Below are 20,294 nucleotides of genomic sequence, written 5' to 3' on the forward strand. Positions count from 1 at the left end.
CGGCCTGGCCGGAAGTGAACTGGCGCCGCCATGGCCTCTGGGGGTGAGTTTCCCGCTTCCGGGGTCACCCCCCAGGACAGTGCTGGGTTCGCCCTGCCCGGGGAGAGGGTCCCCCCCCGGGTGGTACAGGGGGTGGGGCCCAAGGGGAAGGGCCCCCCAGGGTGAGGCACGGGCGAGGGGGGGCTTCCATAGCTGGAGGTGGGGATGGGGCACAGGGGCTTCTTTGCTGGGAGAAGGTCCCACACGGGGGCTCTCTGTGCTAGACGGTCCCCGTGGTGTGGGCCATGGGGAAGGGGATTTCCATTGTTGGGGGCTCCCCACTGGGGAAGGTGAGGTTCAGGGTGTCCTCAGTGTTAGGGGTGCACTTGCAGGGGAAGAGGATAGTCAGGGGGTTCCCAAGTGCTGGGGGGGAGGGGGGCTCCACGTAGGAAGGGGAAAGCAGGCAGTTCCCCCTCCACCATGGGGTTGACAAGGTTTCCCATCTGTAATGGGACCACAGAAGGGCTTAAGACAGTCGCTTCACTGGCCTTGTATACACAAACACGCCCAGTTGTGCATTGAGTGGGTGGCAGCTGCCTCCCAGGACATGATGTAGCCAGGTTTTTTAAACTGCTCAACTCCCTTTTGCTCCCCACACCCTACAGGTTGTGGTCCAAAGCACAAATGCTGCATGGTTCCAGGCTGGTGGCATGGGGAGAGTGCCAAAAATGTAAACTGATTTGTGTTTGGTGCCAATACATCTCAAGCCGGCACTGACTGGGCCACAGCACACTGCTAACAAGACCCTTAAGTAATGTAGAGCCCAACTTTCTCACTGATAGTTTATTTAACCTGCTTTCATGGACTGGAATAATCTGCAATAGTAAATGGACAGAAAAAGAACTGCAGCACAGCTAAATGTGTGTAATAAACCTGTGTGAACATTACATAGTAACATTTATTGCAAAATACTGCACTGTCAGCAGCATTCAAACAGGACTGTTCAGTGTTTTGCACTATTCTAAAATATGTAATGCACCATAAAAGCTCAGAACTGTTTAACATCTCTCATTCTTTAGTGCTTTGCAAATGTGATGATTGGGTTGCATTTATTGTACTGGAGCTGGTCACATCATTGTTAAGGTTGATTGTTATTTAGTAAATAACACTATGTTAATAACACTTATGCACTAAATGTACTTGTTACATTACAGAAGACATCGTAAGAAAAGGCCCCTACGTCTAGGAGCTTATAGTCGACCTCAGACAAATACTATGCTGGGGACAATAGTTCTTTTGTGAGAGTTGGTTGGTAAGATCATTGCCTAGGAGGCTTTGTGGAAGAAGTGAGGTTTAAAGGATTTGATAGTTTGACACATGGAGTGAGAGACTGTTCCAAAGAGGTGGGAGTGCATTGAGTTAGAGAGAGCAGTAAGGGTGAGAGAGAGGGTAGAATGAGAGTTCTGGGTGCTGGGCCCTTTCCACAATTGGGCTTTTAACACAGGAGGAGAGAGGGGAAAAGTGAAGGAATTTGTGATGGTCACAGTGGCAGACGCAGGATTGATGTTCAGAACACAAAATTAGTCGCAGAGCAAATGGCAAGTTCCACCCTGCACTACATGCAGCCATGGAGTTGGGATGATGTAAGAACTAAAGTGAGAAACTCATATTACAGGACACAAATAATCCCTGAACTGTGGTGATTTGTGATTGTGTTGCAGGGGAAGTGTCTGCGCTGGTCCTAGTGGCTATTCTGTGGGGAGGGACAAACCCATTTTTGAAGACCGGTACAGAGGGAATGGAGAAGGTGAAGCAAAGGAACCGGGTGCTGCAGCTGCTTGCAGAGATGAAATTCCTGTGCCTCAATTATAAGGTATTAGAACCCCCTCCAAACCATTTCAGGTAGTGCCAAGGGGGCCTCCTGGATGGAGATTGTGTTGAATGTCTGTGGCTTAATCTGGCTTTAACATTAATTTTCTTGACCATTTAATTATATCTGCTCTGGGCTTGATGGTTTTTATTGGAAATTTGATTTTTATCCTTTGTGATATTCATTTATCTTGCATATGGTACCACTTTTTCCATGAGGATTTCGAAGCACTTTACACAAGGAGTCAGTGGCACAACCATAAACAGAGCCCTGTGATTTAACTGCTAGACCACACTTCCTTCTAGAGTGAGGAACAGAACAAATGAGTCCTGGCTCCTAATCCCCCATTCTTAACAACTAGCTTCATGTCCTCACATAACATTCATGCTATGTATATGGTCGTTTCATGTGCTGTGACTGAATATGTTGTGTTTTCCTTGTAGTACATGGTGCCATTTCTGTTTAATCAGTGTGGATCAATAATCTACTATCTCACATTGGCATCTACAGGTTAGTCCTTGCTATTATGTTTCAGTGTAGTGGGATAGCTGGGGCTGGATAGACAATTTCATCCTTGAGAAGTTCTGTGGCCCAGCCAAGAAATCAATTATACATATCGAGGCTTGGCAGAATGTTTTTTTTTTTTTTAATTTTGACATATCAACGTTTATTATTAAACATTTTTTGTATTTTTATCAATTTACATTTTCAAAGTTGCAAGAAATTAGGGGGGGGGGCATTATTTAATGACAGCTATTGAGATGCAAAAAATTAAATATTTATAATCATTAAAATACAAAAATTGTCACATCACATGTTAAAATATACAAAGTAAATTTCCTTAAAATATAATAAGTTCTCAAGCAGCATTTTTCTCACTTTGCCTATCTGTAAATTTCTGTAAATAATGGGGGAGGGATAGCTCAGTGGTTTGAGCATTGGCCTGCTAAACCCAGGGTTGTGAGTTCAATCCTTGAGGAGGCCACTTAGGGATCTGGGGCAGAATCAGTACTTGGTCCTGCTAGTGAAGGCAGGGGGCTGGACTCGATGACCTTTCAAGGTCCCTTCCAGCTCTAGGAGATAGGATATCTCCATTAATTTTTTTTTTAGTTGGTTTGTGTGTACGGTGAAATCAATGTTTACCAACAAAAATCTAAGCGTTCCAAGCCTACACGTAACAGGATAGAGCAGTTTTGCATTGGTCATGAGAAAGTGATTTTTACAAGATTTAGTTTTTAAACTGTTTTAACTAACCATGTCAACATTCCCTGTTCAATTTCAGACCTGTCCCTGGCGGTGCCTCTCTGTAACTCTCTGGCTTTGATAGTCACAGTCGTAACTGGGAAGATTCTTGGGGAAGACATTGGTGGTAAAAGTAAGTCATACTTCAGTGCAATGCTTTTATATGTGTGCTCTGCACACAGTTTGGCATTCAGCATCATACCTTGAACATCTAGATTACCATTGTTTGGTGTGAGGTCTAGCTAGATCATGTAATTCTAGGGGCAAGATGTGTGGTTAGTTAAATAGTTAATCTTATCATAGTTGGGGATGGATTTATTGAGGACCCCTCCCCTAGATGTGTACAGAGTGATGATCTGGTTCATCCTACCTTCTCATGGATGGATATAAGAGAGCACTAGTCTGTGGGTGATCATCAGTTGCTGTTGTCTCACTGAGGGATTTGAAACTAGGTTTTGGACAACTCTACTCTGCTAGTAGTAACTTAATATTTTTACATTAAGGAGCTACACTGTGGGTAAGCTGCAGAAGATAAGAATGTTGTCCTGGTGAGGGCTTTAGGGGAGGGAAGAAACCAAGCAAATTGAAAGCGTGATGGCATTTTGTTCCAATAACAGCTTATTCAGCTTTCTAGGATCATCGTTAAGAGAGGGTGAAATCTGTAGATTTAGAGCCATCCTGTACACTTCAAGTCCATGGAAGTTAAGGGTACGCGTACCTCAGGTTCAGGCCTTTACACAATAAAGACATGTGAGCAGAACAGAACTGGTGGACACCCCTCTAGGCCAAGAAAGATGTTCTATAAAAACCTAAAATACCAATGAAGATTCTTCTTCCTCACCCCCTCCCTCAGTCCACTGTGTGACACTAGATAACTTCATAAAATGGCTGCAAGTTTGAGACTGTTTGTAACTGACTGGGATGAAGTCCAGCTCCATAGGCCCATGCTAATAGCTACATTTGTCTTTAAACACAGCTATTGTTAGCACAGTGTTAACAAGGTTTCCCTGACTCGAGCAAACAAGGACTATTTTCCTAAGAACTATGCTCTAGAGCCATGTTGTCCGTAGTAATTTTATAATATAGTTGTTTAAAAAAATAAATCTCTGCACAGATATGAGGAAAAGTGTCTTAGAACCTGCTATTAACAACACTGCTGAAATTCATCTGGAACTAGCATGTTTCTGATCCTCTCTCTCTAGCTAGTCAGACCACATCATCACTGTAGCATTTGAATAGAGGACAAGGCCTAACTAATTAGTGGTGAGTGCTTATGATTCCTCCCATTTTTGTATGATGTGGTCCTGTCTCCTTAGGAGCCGTGGTAGGAATGCTGCTTACTATCTTGGGAGTTGCTCTATGTATAGCTGGTTCTGTGAACAAGTGAGAAACACAGAGTGGAAGAAGAAAGAATGTGCAGAAGGTAATGCCATTGTTTGGGGATGGGTACCCCTGCCTCTCTGGACCCAAATCAGCCACCAGCGGTGTGGTCTAGAACCAAGGCAACGTGGAAGGGTGAATTTTGATACCTAAAGAAGAAGATTTCTGAAAACAGTTGTTGGAGTCTCTTTGCCTTTTCAAGGTTGAGGTCTTGTTCTTTTGGGGCACTAAGCCTCGAATATTTGGGGTTTGAGCCCCCAATACTTTATTTAGGTACAGAACCCTATGCAAAAAATTAGTGTCCTGATCTTCCTCTGACCTCCCTTCTAGGTCTCCCAAAGTTCCACACTGCTGGAGCCCATCGTGTAATCTCCATTTATTGTACATCCCCATGATGGATATGTTGACATTCCCACCCACACAGTGAGGGATTTGGAACCAGAGTTTACTATGTAAAAAAAAATGTAAACAACCAGGTTGCAGAGTTGAAGGGTCATCTCATCACTAGATAGTACATTTTAGAATCTGAAAAAAAACTTCATATATCAGGGGAATATTTGACACAGGACAGCAGAAAATGGTTCACCAAGCTTATTTACAGAGGAAGCTACCGCACTAAGACTCCCTCCTATACTCTAATTGCTACATCACAGCATTTCTAGAACACAAAGGCTGAATAAACTAAATGGTTCATATTTATCTCCTTCAGTTTTTCCAGAATGTCTTTTCTTCTGTGTGTGCCTCTTACTGTAAGCTCTTCAGAGCAGGGACTATCCTTAACGTGTCTTGTTCAGCACTTACTGGATAATAAATTTTATTAGAGAATATTTAAAAATAAACGGTACAAAAGATTTGAAGAGTCAGTTGTCAATCATTGGGGGGAACATACAGAGTATGGGGGAGATGTTGTTATGTTGGGGTTGGCAGCACACATAATACATACAGACTGTAGTGTCTCCAATGGGGGGGGGGGGGGTGGGCGAGATCAAGACACAGTTGCTAAGCAGTGAGGGTCAATCCTCCACCCAGGGGGTACAAATAGCCATGGGTACAAGTAGGTGGGCTGGGCAATGGTGATGGGGCGACCCTCACGTGGTGGGATTCAGTTAGGTTGGGTAGGTTCAGGGCTCTCTGAGCCAATGTCCCTCCCGGATTGAGACTTACTACTTAACTGAGAAGCCAGCTAGTCTCTCAGCTGCAGAGGTGTTTGGAAGGACTCCCCTTTCATGGTAGAGTAAAACTTATTCTATACAGTAAAAATTATTTGCTTCCCCCCATTTCAGATACAAACCAGCTCCTTGACTGTTGAAATTAAAAAAATGTAGGCCCAGGCATTTCCCATCTTCTTCCCAAAGCACCTTCCCCAAGAAAGGAAGAAAAAAAGGGTTTATATTAAATTTATATTTTTAAAAATATATTATGAATGTATCGGACTCATTGTTCACCTGAAGCCTGCTTTACAAAGCCCAGATAATGAAGGCATTCTTATTGTTTAAAACAAGCATTTTTAAAAGTCCTTGGATTTGATCAAGGTGCTTATGTTATCGACCACTGCACAGAGAGTAAAGCTAACTTGGTCTCCATTTCATCACAGTCACTTCATAAACTCTTCAGAGCTTCACACTGTCAGAGAAATGGCTCTTTCAGTTCTCTTCCTCCTCTGAGTCATTGGCGTAATTTCGCATTGTCAAGGCCTTCCGCGATCTGTCAGTGCTCCCAACCTTTTCCCATTTAAAGACAAAACAATACAAATAACTTTTAATGTAACCAACGTGGTGTTGTATAGTGGTTACAGCCAGGGTTTGGCATTAAGAATTTCTGGATACTGTTCCCAGCTATGCCATGGCCTTGCTATATGACCGCGGACTTCTGCGTGCCTCAGTCTAAACACCTTTAAAATAGGCCTAGTGATTCTTGCCTACTGCACAGGAAGGCTATGTGGCTCAAATAATAAGTGTTTGTCTAGCAATTTGAGGTCTGTGGATGAAAGGCCAATTAGACCAACATCAGCATTTGCAGGAGGCAGCAGGGTACTCTTTGCAGACAAAGAAATGCTGCCCCAGCCTCTGAAGTAAATACAGAATGCAAGGATCCAAATTCATCCCAGAGGGCAGAGTGCTCCATTAGGTAATTCTGACTTTAGCTAGGAACTGCTCCGATTTAAGTCTGAATTTTACCTTTGATCTTAAAAGGGAACAGGAACAGTCCCAAAATATGCAATGGGACAAAATGCATTAACTCTAGAAATTCTTATGAAAACTGGAATAAGAAAAGTTACTGCCCCCCAAGAGCAGGCACCTTTAACTCCCCCCCCCCAAAAAAACCCTGGGATTTTTCATTGCAAAAGACAATTTTCAGATCAATGCTGTTAAGTGATTGAAGAGATTTGTTACAAATGTGTTGAGCAGCTGATTCTGTGTGTGTCACCAGCATCCATACTTCGCATGTCTAAAAGCACCCCTGGCAATGCCTAATTTATATGAAATAAAATACTTCTGCTTCCATATTTAATAGAGGTGCAACCTGCAGAAACCTGGTCCCAGCATGCACTGCACCATCAGGATCCCAGTAGCTTAACAGGCTGCATTATAGTATTAAAAATTAGGGCTGCTGCAGGTGGTGACATTCAGGTGCAGAGGCCAAACATCCACCCTTGGAGGATGCCAAGGTTCAGCTGTCAATCTTTTAAACATTCGAAATCTAAGCCTCTGATAAAGAGGTTTTTACAGTGAAGATTTGTAGCCACAACTACAGTTACACAAGGTGAGACACTATCACACAGTAAGTGGCATAGCATTCCCCTGATATTGTGTGCAGTTATTTTGGTTTGAAGAGTTTATTGTATCAGTTGTTTTATAAATCACAATTAGGGGATAGCACATTTGTACTGAGTACCTTCCTGTTAAATTAAAGCCAGTTGTGTCTTAGATATCTAATCTTAACTGGTTTACTTTCACACACTCTGTCTAACACACACACTTTACAAGTATACTGGACTGTTTAGCAGTACCTTGCTGTGAGGAGTCATTTTGTTTTTTGGTATAACTTCTTCCACAGTCTCTGCAGCTCTCTGGAGAAGGGAGAAAATAAGAACAAAAATCTTATCTCCAGGTCTCCGCTCTGTTGGAGAACTTATGACTCTTACAGCCCTGTAGAAAGGCCAACTCTCTGTATGGGGGGAAGGGGGGATATAGGATCTGGAAGGTGGGGAAGCAGCCTCATAGGCTATGAGTTGCAGACAGCTGATTCCCTGCCTTTGAGATCCTATATTTAGAACCCTGCGCGGATACAAAATTTGTATCCGCATCTGATCCACAACAACAGATTTGCAGGGCTCTAGCCACACAAACACCTCCAGGAGAACTTCTATAGATGTTAAACAGCTGAAATAAATACATCCAATCCCCCCCTGCGGTTATTTCCACTTTCACACATTCAGAAGAGGGAATTTGTGGTGGCACCAATAAAATAGCAAAGAAGAGAATGGGACTTAAAAGAAGTTATAAAACGGAAGAAGCTACTTAAGGCCATTGCTAGACTAATGATTCATCAAACGGGTTCTCAGATTCCAGGGAATCTGGAATATTTACCATTACATAGCTTGTATTGCAGAGAGGAGTCTCCAATAGCTCTATATGGTTTTGTTTAAGAAAAGTTTTGATGAGACAGTTTCTCTGGAAGGCTCGTCTCCTGGGGCCCGGTTCTCCTGCTGCAAGATACGAGTAACTCCCATGGACCCCAGTGGGAAACTACTTGTCTCTCACAGCAGCAGCCTGAGCTCCCGGACAGTTAGTAACACAGGAGAGAAAAAAGCCTTTTAGTAATTTACCAGAAAGAGTTAAACCTCATACCTGATCAACAGGTAGCTCCATCTTTGTGTATTCATCCTCCATTACTTCCCGGGCACCTCGCATCTCCTTTCTCGGGTCTTTTACTTTATAGACACTTCCCTCTTCTGTGAGGAGAAGAAAGATCTTAAGAGGGTATCACAGACACTAGATGTGACTTAGTGCAGCTTAAGCTATAGGAATGGCTAGGTCCAGTCTAGCGTTTCTGGGGGCTTTTCATCACCGCCTGCCATGTTGCTGGCATCGAAGAAATAGCATTACTAAGCTGTTAACCATGTTTAGAGTTTGATTTGATACAGCAGATCCAATTCAGAACATTGGGTTGGTTCATTAAGGAGATGCTGGCACGTTAAAAAAAAAAAAAAAATCTCATTTAAAAAACGTTCCTGACACAGTTACAGGGTGAGCTGCACCTCTGTCCCCTTTCTATGTCTCCCGGACTACCCCTCCTGCCCTGTTAGACCTCATGCCTTCATCTCTCCTGGGGTGGAATCATACATTTCTCCCACTCTTAGACCAGGCCTGGGCACGGACCATGCTGACCCAGCAGGTCCAACTGGGTTTGGTACCTGCGGTTCTTCCTTTCGGGAATCTGTGACCAATGGTGAATAGAGTCATCATACAGCCTTCTTACACCAATGTATTGTTTAACAGTAGGAATAAAGCACATAGAGAAAAATGATTTTAAGACATCAGTCTATCTTACCTATACGCTTACCATCCCCGGACGGTAACCAAGGCAGGCCTAACTACTCCTGACACCCCAGAGGAGCCTATGTCAGTCTGGTTTCCCCAAACAGCTCCCCAACAACTCCTTCCCCTCCTGAGAGAGAGAGTTCCTTTTTAAACTCCTATCGTGCTTTTTGATCTCTAATTCCCAGGCTTTTCCCATCCTGGCATTGTCTCTTAACAAACCTCAGGTGTTTACTAAGGGGGGCTGGTGTCTTATCTTGAACCACTGTGTTTCCTTCCTGCTTGTTTTCCTTGTAGCCCCCCTAGTAAACTAAACCAATATAGTTTACATCCAAATAATATAAACATCCAAATAATCAGGTCAACATAAAGGATTCGTAAGTTATTGCCGAGCAGCTCCACATCCACCACAGTTCCTTCCCTGGGTTGCTGCTAGGCGTTCAGACGCATATTTGCTTTTCACCTTTTATGCTCTTTAATTATTGCCCCAACAAATATAGCGGGGTGCAGCTCAAGGCAACTCCAGACAGAGTTCAGTATCTCAGCTTCATGACAACTCAGGTATCAAGAAAGTTTCATTCATGGCGTATTTGTTGAGGAGGGGAAGGAATGGAATTACAACAGCAGTTAGGAGATACTCTAGCGACTGTTCCCCTTTAGCACCTCGGAGTTAGACAGACTGCTCCCTTAGCATCAAATTAAGGCCATTCCCTGTCATTCTTAAACATCCATAGTGATGTTCTTTACCTTGGTCAGGCCAGTGTTGCATGTTCCTGCTATTCGTCCTGTTTTGCCCTGCACGGACAGGCTTAGCGTGGAAAACAGACTCTTCCTCTTTGCGTGGATATTTCCCGGCTTGTCTGCGCACTGCTGGAGAAGGAACGGGGGTCTTGTCTTTCTCTGCAGCTCCTGTGGACTGCACCCTGCGATAGTCCGGCTGAAATTAACATTCACAATAACTTCCTTAGTTTGTTTCTTAACCTAGGGCTTGTGAGAATGAGAGACTGATTCTACAGCACTAGTTATAGAGACACTAGGCCATCTGCCCAATATGGCCCCACCAGCACACCTCAGACTGGCAGGATCCCATATGATACCAGTTCTGAAAACAAGGTTTTAATGCAAACTACTATGCAGCTTAACTATAGTGGGTCACACCCAGTGCTTGCTATATTCATTACCTGCGGAGGTGGATCAATGAGGGCAGAGTCGCTAGCTCCATCCTGGGAGGTGGCATAGCTTTTACCAAACTGAGAACAAGAACAGGAAATGTTTCAACAAATGTAACAAGACAGACACCCCTCAAAAAGGACATGGCAGCCTGGACTTGTTGGGACAGTTCGTTTTCAGTGGAGTGCCCAGCTCACCCCAGCTCCTGTAGCCGAGATCCCTGTATGACCACTTCCTACGAGAACTCTCTCCTGTCCATTCCAAGATGGAGTCTCAGAACAGCTGCCTTTTTTGATCATGAAGTGACAAAAAGAAGGGCACGAGCCCAAATTTGCAAGCCAGCTCTATGGGGCACCGTGCGACAGAAGGGAGAACCAGATGGTCATTGGCTACACAAATGTCTCCTGCTGGTCACTGGCATACCAGAGGAAAGGACGCCACAATCAGGACCATCAGAAAATAAGATCCGAAGAAGTCAACATCAAGGTTCCAAAATTAAGAAAGAAGGGGGGTGTTTAAGGCCTGCTCTGGGGCAGCTTCTGTTGGATGGAGATAATACGCCATGGCAAAACATTAAGATCTACGAACGATCTTACTAGGGGGCTGCATACTTGGTTGCTTCTGTAGGCTGAGCTTACTGCACACACCAGGCGCTCCTTGCATCCCTCCATTCTCCCCATTGCCGCCCTCCTCTATTTCAGGAGCTCCCTGCAGCCCCCTCCACTTCTCCCCCTGCCCCCGACAGAGGTTCTGTGTGCAACCCCATTCTTCCCCCGTGTCACGGCTACCCATTCCCCCCACCATTCTTATTCTCTCTTTCTTTCATCTTCTCTCCCCCGTTCAGGATTGTCAACATTTTAAACTCAGCTGAGACAGAGCTAAAATGAGCGGTATTATTAGCTGGAATGTCCAAACAGAAAAATGCCATCGAGTTGATATAAAGGCCTCACAAGCTCAGCCAGTTATTATTATACTATAAAGAGCAGGCAAGTAGGGTGCCTTCACAGGGCAGCTGAGGAGAACCCCGCTATTGCTTTAAACAGAGAGAAATGAAGCAAAGATGGGCATTTCCAGCCAGGTCCCATTGCTCACATCCAGAGGATATTGTATCAGAATCGGTGTTGGGGGCAGCTTTTCTGCTGCATCCATTTACATGTGTCCACTATGTACAGATTTATGTCTAAACCAGCTTGACGGCTGGTCTGTAGTGTAAGTGTAGCAGCCCACGCAGGCTGAGCTACCTACCCCCTGATTGTGGATCCTGCGTCTGTTATTTGGATGGTTCCTGAAACACAAAAAACCAAATTTCAGCATGTTGAGATCCAACATATTCAGAGACAGGGTGTGCGTCCATGGGATGCGCATGCACAAATATTCACCCTGACATTTTTTTTTTCCCCTTTTCCACATTCACAAGCGAGTGCAGTGCTAGTGAAAGGTGCTGGATTGACAGCTCTGGAGGTCTCTTTTCTCAGAGCAGGCAGAGTGCAGGTAGCATCAGTGCAGGCTCCCCCTCCAGTGTGCCTCAGCCCTAACCTGAGCAGGGAGCTGTCTCCATGACCTAGTCAATCCTGGACTGCTCTGCGGAGACGACCCGCATGAATGAGAATTCGTGATGCTTGTGAAGAGCTGTTTGACTCTAAACTGAATCAATACCCACCACTCATTTCACACAAGCCACTAAACAGCCAGCAGGTGATTAAAAGAAAAAAGCTCTTAGTCACTGCTGACCTAGGCTAGATTTGAAGCACCATCCTAGAGGTGGAAGGATCTATCCCATTGCCAATCCCAGACCAGTCAAATCTGCGGCTATTCCCAACTGACAACTGCTCTTTGGCGCATGCTACAGGACTACTGGGAAACTCAGCCAAGCTACTTCTTTTTCTGGTGCTGGGCACGGGGATTTCATAGGGGGGGTTGTACGTGTTAAAAACAGCCCCTGACACTAAAATGCTTTAAAAAAACCCCAATTTTGTACCCCGACTTCTATCATAATTCAGATTATTTTAATCCAAGGCCTCAAACACTCTCACAACAGAATCCTAATAATAAAGAAATGGATTTGTTGAAATGTTCACATTTCCCATTTCAAGTTGGGAAATTTGATATGCAAACTCAATAAAAGCTGCTAAAGTTGTTTCCAAGGTTCAGACAACACACACTTTTGCAAGGAGATGGGGGGAAGGGCTCCCTGTCTTTCCAGGTGAACACCTTTAAGTGCTCTTTGCCTGGTTCCCATCACACGCGGAGAGCATCGCTGAAAGTTGGCTCAACATTGCGACATTGCTTTTTGAAGTGTTTCTGGGTTATTTCCAGACACAGTTTTCAAAGGTGGTCTTTGAGCATCTCCATTTTTAGGTGCCCAATTTGAGACACCTAAAGCTTTGGAGTTACAGGTGACTCAGCAGCTCTGAAAATTAGGCCCCTGCGAGTCTCACACTGGGCACCCAAAAAAGTCAGACAGTTTTGAAAATTGGGGCGTGGGTGATTATTAAATTACAGGAAGAACTAGTCATTTGTTCCCTTATTTCCCCCTCTCTCCTCACTCCCATGCATAAATATAAAGGTTATTTTTAAGCTTAGGACCAGCATAATGCACAATCTCTAGGCCACAGGTACCTGCCTACCTACCGTAATGCCCGGTGCACAGAATTCTTAGGCACCAGCAGTTCAAAGTAGGGCAGATTTTTGTACTTCTCCACCCCGACCGCCACATAGTATTCACCGTTCACCAACTCCTCGCCACTGGAGACTGGGACTCCATCCAGTTGGCAGAGTCTATGGGAGAAGATGGCAAGGGGGTTAGAAAAATCATGGGAGTGGGGCAGGTGAGGGAGGAGCAGCAAATGATCCGGCTTGGGTGGAAGAACACCCTGTGATCAAGAAAATGGGAGCAGAACATAGAAAACAGGCCAGCGATTGGGCCAAGCTCACTGTTGGTGAAGGTCTGCTGAAGTCAGTGGAGTTATTACACTCCACTCCTATTATGTTAATTTACTGTGTAAACTGTATTTGTTCAGTAAGATTCCCCTCCCCCCATACACATACGACATAATATAAGGAGAATAATGATTTGCTTATAGCTATTCTCACCGGAGCATAATGAACATTAACTCTCACCAAGTCCCCAAGAGGTAAGTATTAGCCCCATTTTACAGAAGGTAAAACTTGAGTACCAAAGCCAAACAGCACATCAGTGGCAGAAACAGGATTAGAACCAAGGTGTCCTGACTCCCGGTCCTCTTGCACTAACCACTAAACAGTGTAAGGGGACATAGCACAGACCAGATGGACATAAGGTAAGGAAAATCCAGTAGTGCCTCTTATGGATACCCACTTTCGAACAGCTCCACTGCGCAGGTTGGCTTTCTCCGTCAGCAGGCCCAGGATGGCGTCCCACTCCTGCAGGGTGCTCTTGGAGAGCAGCAGTCGGAAAGGGGGGCTCAGCAAATCCCCATTCCGGAAAACACTTCAATAAAAGGGCCAAGAAAATATATGTGATGAGCCTGTGTTCCCAGTATCTGTACACCTAACCCCCATGAACAAAGAGCCAACTCCTCTAGAACTTTCCACACATCCAAGCCAGTAGCTCTCCAACAGCCACACAATTAAACAGCTCATTATTATCGGGGCGTAGTGGTAGAGCCGAAGGGTCCCAACCAGGATTGGATCTAGGTGTTGTACAAACATATGAGATGGTTCCTTCACCAAAGAGTTTATCATCTAACGGGTCTCAAACTCAATTTACCTTCGAGCCAGAGCCAGTCCACAAATCTTCCCAGTGGGCCAATAATGTCACTCATGCCGCCCAGAACCCTCCCCGAAACTCCACCCCCCACCTGCCTAAGGCTCTGGGAGGGAGTTTGGGTGGGGGAGGGGGTCTGGGGTGCAGGCTCTGGGAGGGAGTTTGGGTGCTGGATGCAGGCTCTGGGCTGGGGCAGGGAGTGGGGGTGGGGTTGCAGGCTCTGGGAGGGAGTTTGGGGCTGGAGGGTGTGGGGAGGGGGAGAGGGTGCAGGCTCTGGGAGAGAGTTTGGGGGCAGGAGGGGGGTGGGGGTGCAGGCTCTGGGAGGGGGTCGGGGGTGTGGCGCTTACCTGGGGCTCCAAGACAGGGTGGGCCAGGGGTCCTCCTCATGCTGCTTCCCCCAGGCACCGCGGAGGCCGCAAGGGAGGGGCCAGCAGACCCGTGGAGTGAGCTGGCAGACGCTGCTCAGCCCCGCTGCGCTGCCAGTGGTGGGCAGGCCCCCGGGCCATTGTAAATCGCCCGGGGGATGCGGGGAGGGCGGGGGGAGAGAGGGAGCACCAGGGGCAGCAGGCAGGGCCAAGGGAGAGACCTGGACCCAAAATTGCTGGAGCCCCGCAGGCCACATTGGGGAGGATCTCGGGCCACAGATGGCCCGCGAGTTTTGAGACCCCTGATCTAAAACAACAGATGAAGAGGCAGGAACAGAAGACAACATAGGAGCAGAGTGAACAAGGCAATGATAGAGGAAAGCAACACATGTACTTATCTCGCCTTTACCCCCAGGAACAGACAATATATGAAGGGTGGAGGAAAGGGAGGCCATCAAAATATGGACAATGTTTACACGTGCATATGTCAAAATTTTCTTTTAAAGATATATATGAATTATAGCCAACAGCCCCTCCCGCTGTCCATTATCAGCTGGGCATTTAATTGGAGACACCATGGAAGAAGTGGGCCTTGAGGAGGGATTGGAGGGTGGTGGCTTTATGGATCAGCTTGGGGAGAGCATGCCAAGCTCAAGGGGCAGCATGAGAGGAAGCACAGAGATGGTTGTGGGGGGAGCAATAAAAAAGGCTGGCACCGTCGGCAGAGGACACAGAAGAGACAAGAGCAGATAAGTAGAGTGGCAGAGTTGCGAAGAGCCTCAAAGATGAGGAGAAGAGGCTTGAACTTAAAACAGGTGAAGTCAGTGGAGGGATTCAAAATCGAGGAGTGACGTGGTCAGAGCTACAGTCAAAGACTATTATCTCAGCAGGAATCTTTTGAATGGACTGGAGATGGCCTATAATGCCAGACTCTTGAGGTCAGACGTACAGATAGTGTGATCTCCAGCTAGCGTGTCACAAATTTCCTCCCAGTCAAGACAGATCATCCCAAGGCACAGCACACTGGATTCAGAACTTAACAGTGAGGTCTCGGCCTGTAATAATCCATATGCACAGCCAGTGCTTCATATATTGGACCAAACTGTGCTCTCGGTTTACACTGTTGTAAATCCAGAGTTAACCCAGTTGAAGCCAATGTGGTTACACTGGATTTACACTAAATCAGTATCTGGTCCAATCAGTTAAAAGCCCAGGAAACTCTGGTACTAATGGGGCTTTCCATGCTTGTTCTGTTTTAGGAGATGAAACAATTGTGCTCGTAGAAAACCAATCCACACATAAGGCTGCAAGGTTCATTTAGGGCTAGAGGAGCAGGGCCCAGAATATATCCAGCTACAGAGGGCTGGTCATTGAAGAGGAGGGGTCCCTTACTTCTACAAAATGACTCCGTCCTGACAGGGAGGAGCTTGCTCTGAATGAAGGAGGCATAGATAGAAGTAGCAACTAGCTCTGGGAGGGACTGGGGCAGGAATACACTCCTCCAAAGCCAGCTTCCCCCAGTTCCTGAGCTCAAGGACTCTGCCTCCAGTCTCCCCAGACCTCCTGTTCCCCAAGGGAAACTTTAGAGAAAAGTCAAAAGGCACTCACTGTATAATGCAGGGCAGGTGGACATGCTTCTGCCATCGCGCTGCCATGTTCAGCTTCTGGGGAACCACGGGGCGAATCTACAGGCCAGATTCAGCACACACAAATGTCACTCAAACGCAGAGCTTAGGAGCGGCCTGCCTGGTTGGACTTCCTAACTTGCTGCATGGTCTCATTGCTGCTAGGTGGAGCTTGTTGGCAGGGAAGTCCTGGAGAGTCAGAGTCAGACTGACACACACACACACACAGGTTGGCAAGGCCAGGTGCATACCAAGGTTGCCAGGGTTAAGTCTGTGTACAGGTCTAAGTGCTAATGATGGTGATGGAATGTAAACAAAGGGCTCAGCTCTGCTGGCAGTCACACAAGGGATGTCCCATTGACTCCCAAAGCACTTTCAGGGCCTTCATTCTTAGGCACCCACAATTATTCCTGTCACCCACACCCACTTCTTCCGGACTCCTGCGCATTCTGCACAACTGCCTCCCCTGCTCGGTTTAGGACTGACATTCTCAGTTCCATTAATGTTTAAACAGGCCCATTTCCACCGCAGCCAGCTGCTGTTCTGACAAACTTATTTACAAGCTGTGGACATTTTGAAGAGATTGGCAGGAGAGCACCCCCTACTGCTTTCTCTACAGCATTAGTCATGGTGGGAAGAATGTCATATACCCAGGTAGATCTCACACTGCCCCTCCCCCCCCACCTCCACCACCAGGCCCTCACGTAGGGAGTGGTTAGAAGAAGAGAAACACATGCCTTGTAGAAAGTCATTCCTGACAAAGTTCTCCTACCTGCTACTAGCAGAGAACGGGTGTCCTAATCCCTGACCAAGCCTTACATTCTGCTCACTGTTTGAACAAGGCAACCACCTGTCTCCCACTGTGACTCACCTGCAAGCCATTTTTTTTCCTGCTCCCACTGAGTTGCTTCATTCCGGGGTTTAAATAGCTGTAAAAACAGAGGCAAGAAAATTATCAATACACATCTCTTCTAACCTCCAGCATCCTAACCTGGAGGGAACTTCATTTGTATATAATAAACTTAATACCTTATTCTACGTCTCATCAGCATGAATAGAAGTGAAACTGTGGACTGATCAGGCTACGAGAACAAAATTCTAGCTGGTTTTTAACTGATTACAATCACAAGATGATTATGTCTAGTGTTTCCTTCTTTAGAGGTCAATACCAGCAACAACTGGACCAACGTTAACTGGTTTGGTCACTTCTTAGCTGATTGGCATACAGATATTTGCAGAAGTCAAGAACAGTGTTGCCTAAATTCACGCTGCAGCTAGTCACATTGTATATAAAACTCTCCACTTCCCAAGTGCTTATCAGCAGGAAATTATCATTTTTTCTGCACTTCTCTCCTCATCTGCCCTCCAGAAGGCTAGACTAACCAAAACTGTTATAATGAAACAATTCTCAGCCAAACAGGCTGAGTTCCAGATACCACATATGCCAACTTCACGTTCTGGTGAACATCATGTTTCATCCCTTGAGCAAGACATTGCCCAAGACTCCAAGCACTGGCCAGTGTTGCTCAATAAATATGGGGGGAGGGATAGCTCAGTGGTTTGAGTATTGGCCTGTTAAACCCAGAATTGTGAGTTCAATCCGGGATCTGGGGCAAAATCAATACTTGGTCCTGCTAGTGAAGGCAGGGGGCTGGACTCGATGACCTTTCGGGGTCCCTTCTAGTTCTAGGAGCGCTCTCTCTCTCTCTCTCTATATATATATATTTTTTTTTTAATACAGCTTGACAGTTTCCTCCACAATATTTACTTATTGAGTCCAATTCATCCCTCATGAAACTTCACTGACTCCAAAGGAGTTATGCCAGGAATGAATCTGGCCCACTATAGTTTAGGCTGCATTTAAAAAACAAATACGCATTTGGAAATGCCTGCTCCGTGCAGAACATAAGAAACCTGGTAGAATGGGGATGATGCATCAGTGGCTGACATTTCTAGGGACACTTGTGATGGAAGCCCACAGCAGAGCCCCAGCTAACTCCCACTGAGCTCCCTAAGACACCGAGTTGTGTATAACGCAACATAATACTGCACAGCACATACCAACACCCTGCCAGAACACAGTTTTCTGCAGATATTTTCTTATTCTTATAATGTGAAAGATCCCCTTGATTTACATTTCCAGTCTCATCCAGCACATCTAGGAATATTCACAACTGATTCCAATGAGTGAAGCAATTAAAAGGACAGCTCTCTTCCTTCCCAGTTTCAGGCTAACATACAGCTGATGGTTGCATGCCCTTTAAAATCCTGAATATTCAACTTATTTAAAGTCCCTTGAACTTCCCCAACTATTAATTTTAAGGGTGGATAATCTGATGGGAAGTGAAAACCAAGATTACTGACAAGTTGTGTGGCACAAAAGAATTTAACATCCCACTGGCTACACTAAGATTTTCTTTCGATAAAGACTGGTTCTTATTGATGGTGAATGAGGCACGCACGACAGCAGGCATGAGCTCCTTGGTGAGCTGGCTCTGTCAATCAAAATAAGGGGAGACACTAAGCTCAGCGCTGTCAGCCATATTTATGGCAAACCAAACACACTGCATGAATTTCTCATGCACCCCCCATTATCTGCTCAGTCTCCAATTTCTTTCCACACTCTGCCTCTTAAACTCGCTACAGAACGTAACACACACAGAAGTGCTGTCTGTTTTCAGCTGCATAGTTACCTCTTCCTTCCCCAATAGCCACGTGGGGATCGATATCTAAGGTCACTTAACTTCAGTTTCAGGACTTGATAACAGTTTGATCTACTCACTCTAGCCTTTTGAACCGCTCAAAGCCAGCTGCCACATACGGGCATCCATTCTGCAGGTCCTCCAGCTCAGTGACCCGGTGGCCCTGCCTGGGGGTGTAGATGTTCCTCACAGCCACAGAGGCATGGATGGTGCTGGTCACCTCATTCAGAAACGCTTCAAAGGTCTGGAACTGGCGCTGGTTCACCACAAACTTCCTTCCATGGAAGAAGGAGTCCCCATTGCGATATACCATCACGTTCTTGGCCACAGGGGCCAGAGCTATTGTGCTAGAGCTCATTCCTCTTGAGCCACGTCCACCCCACTGATCAGAGAGAGACCAGCCGATCAGCGCAGGGCAAAGGCTGGAAGAGGAAAACCCCAGCGACCCTCGTGCTAAGCACAAGCCCTTGCTGTCTGGCTGCCTTTGTGCTCCCTCTCCCTTCTCAGAGCTGTGTTCTGAAAGGGACGCTTGCCGTTTCCATGGCTGCAGGCCCAGCAAGAGGGGGGAGTTTTATGGGCCGGCCTGGAGGCTGAGTCACTCAAACCGAGAACCAAACAACTCCTCAGTACCTCTCCTCTACTACACACAAACAGCACCAAAAGCTCCCTCACAGCCCAGCACAGCTCCAAAATCAGGAGACTGGATGGCTCAGGAGAGCAGACAGGGCTGATTACCTATACAGTGGCAATTCAAATCCAGCCCAGAGTGGAGGTGTCTGAAAGTTGTCACTCTCTGATAACTGCTCAGTGGCCTGTGTGATACGAGTTTGATAGGTGCCAATGCAGTGCCTAGTTGACAAGTATCTGCATCACAAAGCAAACCCCCCCCCCCATCTGCATTAATTAGCTCCCTAGCTACCATCATCAAAATGGACTATGGGACTGAACTAACTAGCTGGCCTACAGGAGAGGAAGGATAGTCCAGTGGTTAGGGTATTAGCCCATGACCAGGGAGACCCAGGTTCAATTCCCTGCTCTGCCACAGGCTTCCTGTAGTAAGGGGGGCAGAAAAGTACATGCAGTAGAAAGATAGTACCAGGACTTGGTGGGGAGGGGGGAGCTTGAACTACTGCAGACCAGTTGGCAGAGGAATTCAAGCCAAACACCACTCACTTGCATGAAAGCCACTCAAAAAATATTTCACCACAAAGAAAGCTATACTTACTGCTGTCTTCTCCCTCTCTATTCCACTGCTGAGAGCCTAGATTCAAGACACCAGCCTGATTCCCAAAGTTACTGATTTCCCCATCTCTGCAGAGGGGGTGAAGTGATGATACCAGCCTGCTCTTGAACACAGAGGGCCAAACCTTCATCCTGCTCAAGTTAGTAGTTCAGAACCAGAATCCAGCCCACAGAGTTTACATTGGCTGGGCCCATCAATGAAGTACCCCTCCATATGTTTACAGGGCTCGTCTGTACTAAATGGAGTCAAGTCAGTTGGCCAGGAAGACATATGCATTAAAGAATGCACCCAAGAGCTTTATTTATATTGTGAACTGATTACACCTGGAGAGCTTTCCTTCAGCATGTACTCTGTCACCTGAAGCAATAGCCTCTGCCCATCCCTAGCATTTGACACTACAACTGAGGTTAGGCTTGCTTTGCTTTTCACTGG

At 46.1% G+C, this 20,294-nt stretch overlaps 2 protein-coding genes across 4 annotated transcripts; one reads left to right on the forward strand and one right to left on the reverse strand.

Annotated features, from left to right (window-relative positions):
• Positions 1–6: 6 nt before the first annotated feature.
• Positions 7–5,321, forward strand: TMEM234 (transmembrane protein 234). Of its 3 annotated transcripts, XM_065421502.1 has the most exons (6): positions 7–43; positions 1,701–1,852; positions 2,293–2,359; positions 3,132–3,224; positions 4,408–4,514; positions 4,802–5,321. In XM_065421502.1, exons 1-5 carry the CDS (start codon positions 31–33, stop codon positions 4,476–4,478), a joined length of 396 nt encoding a protein of 131 aa, XP_065277574.1. In that variant the 5' UTR covers positions 7–30; the 3' UTR covers positions 4,479–4,514; positions 4,802–5,321. The 3 variants fall into 3 exon arrangements, with proteins under 3 accessions (XP_065277574.1, XP_065277572.1, XP_065277571.1); XM_065421500.1 differs by having other exon boundaries at positions 4,408–5,321; XM_065421499.1 differs by lacking the exons at positions 4,408–4,514; positions 4,802–5,321 and having other exon boundaries at positions 3,132–3,469.
• A 793-nt stretch (positions 5,322–6,114) lies between these two features.
• Positions 6,115–18,977, reverse strand: DCDC2B (doublecortin domain containing 2B). Its single transcript, XM_065421842.1, has 11 exons — positions 18,700–18,977; positions 16,789–16,846; positions 15,901–15,977; positions 13,520–13,651; positions 12,814–12,960; positions 11,428–11,467; positions 10,194–10,262; positions 9,760–9,949; positions 8,323–8,426; positions 7,482–7,541; positions 6,115–6,192 (listed from the first exon to the last, which is right to left on the reverse strand). The coding sequence occupies exons 1-11, from the start codon at positions 18,975–18,977 to the stop codon at positions 6,115–6,117; spliced, it is 1,233 nt and encodes a 410-aa protein (XP_065277914.1).
• Positions 18,978–20,294: the final 1,317 nt, after the last annotated feature.

The sequence above is a fragment of the Emys orbicularis genome, chromosome 23, assembly GCF_028017835.1.
Source record: "Emys orbicularis isolate rEmyOrb1 chromosome 23, rEmyOrb1.hap1, whole genome shotgun sequence".
Taxonomy (NCBI): Eukaryota; Metazoa; Chordata; order Testudines; family Emydidae; genus Emys; species Emys orbicularis.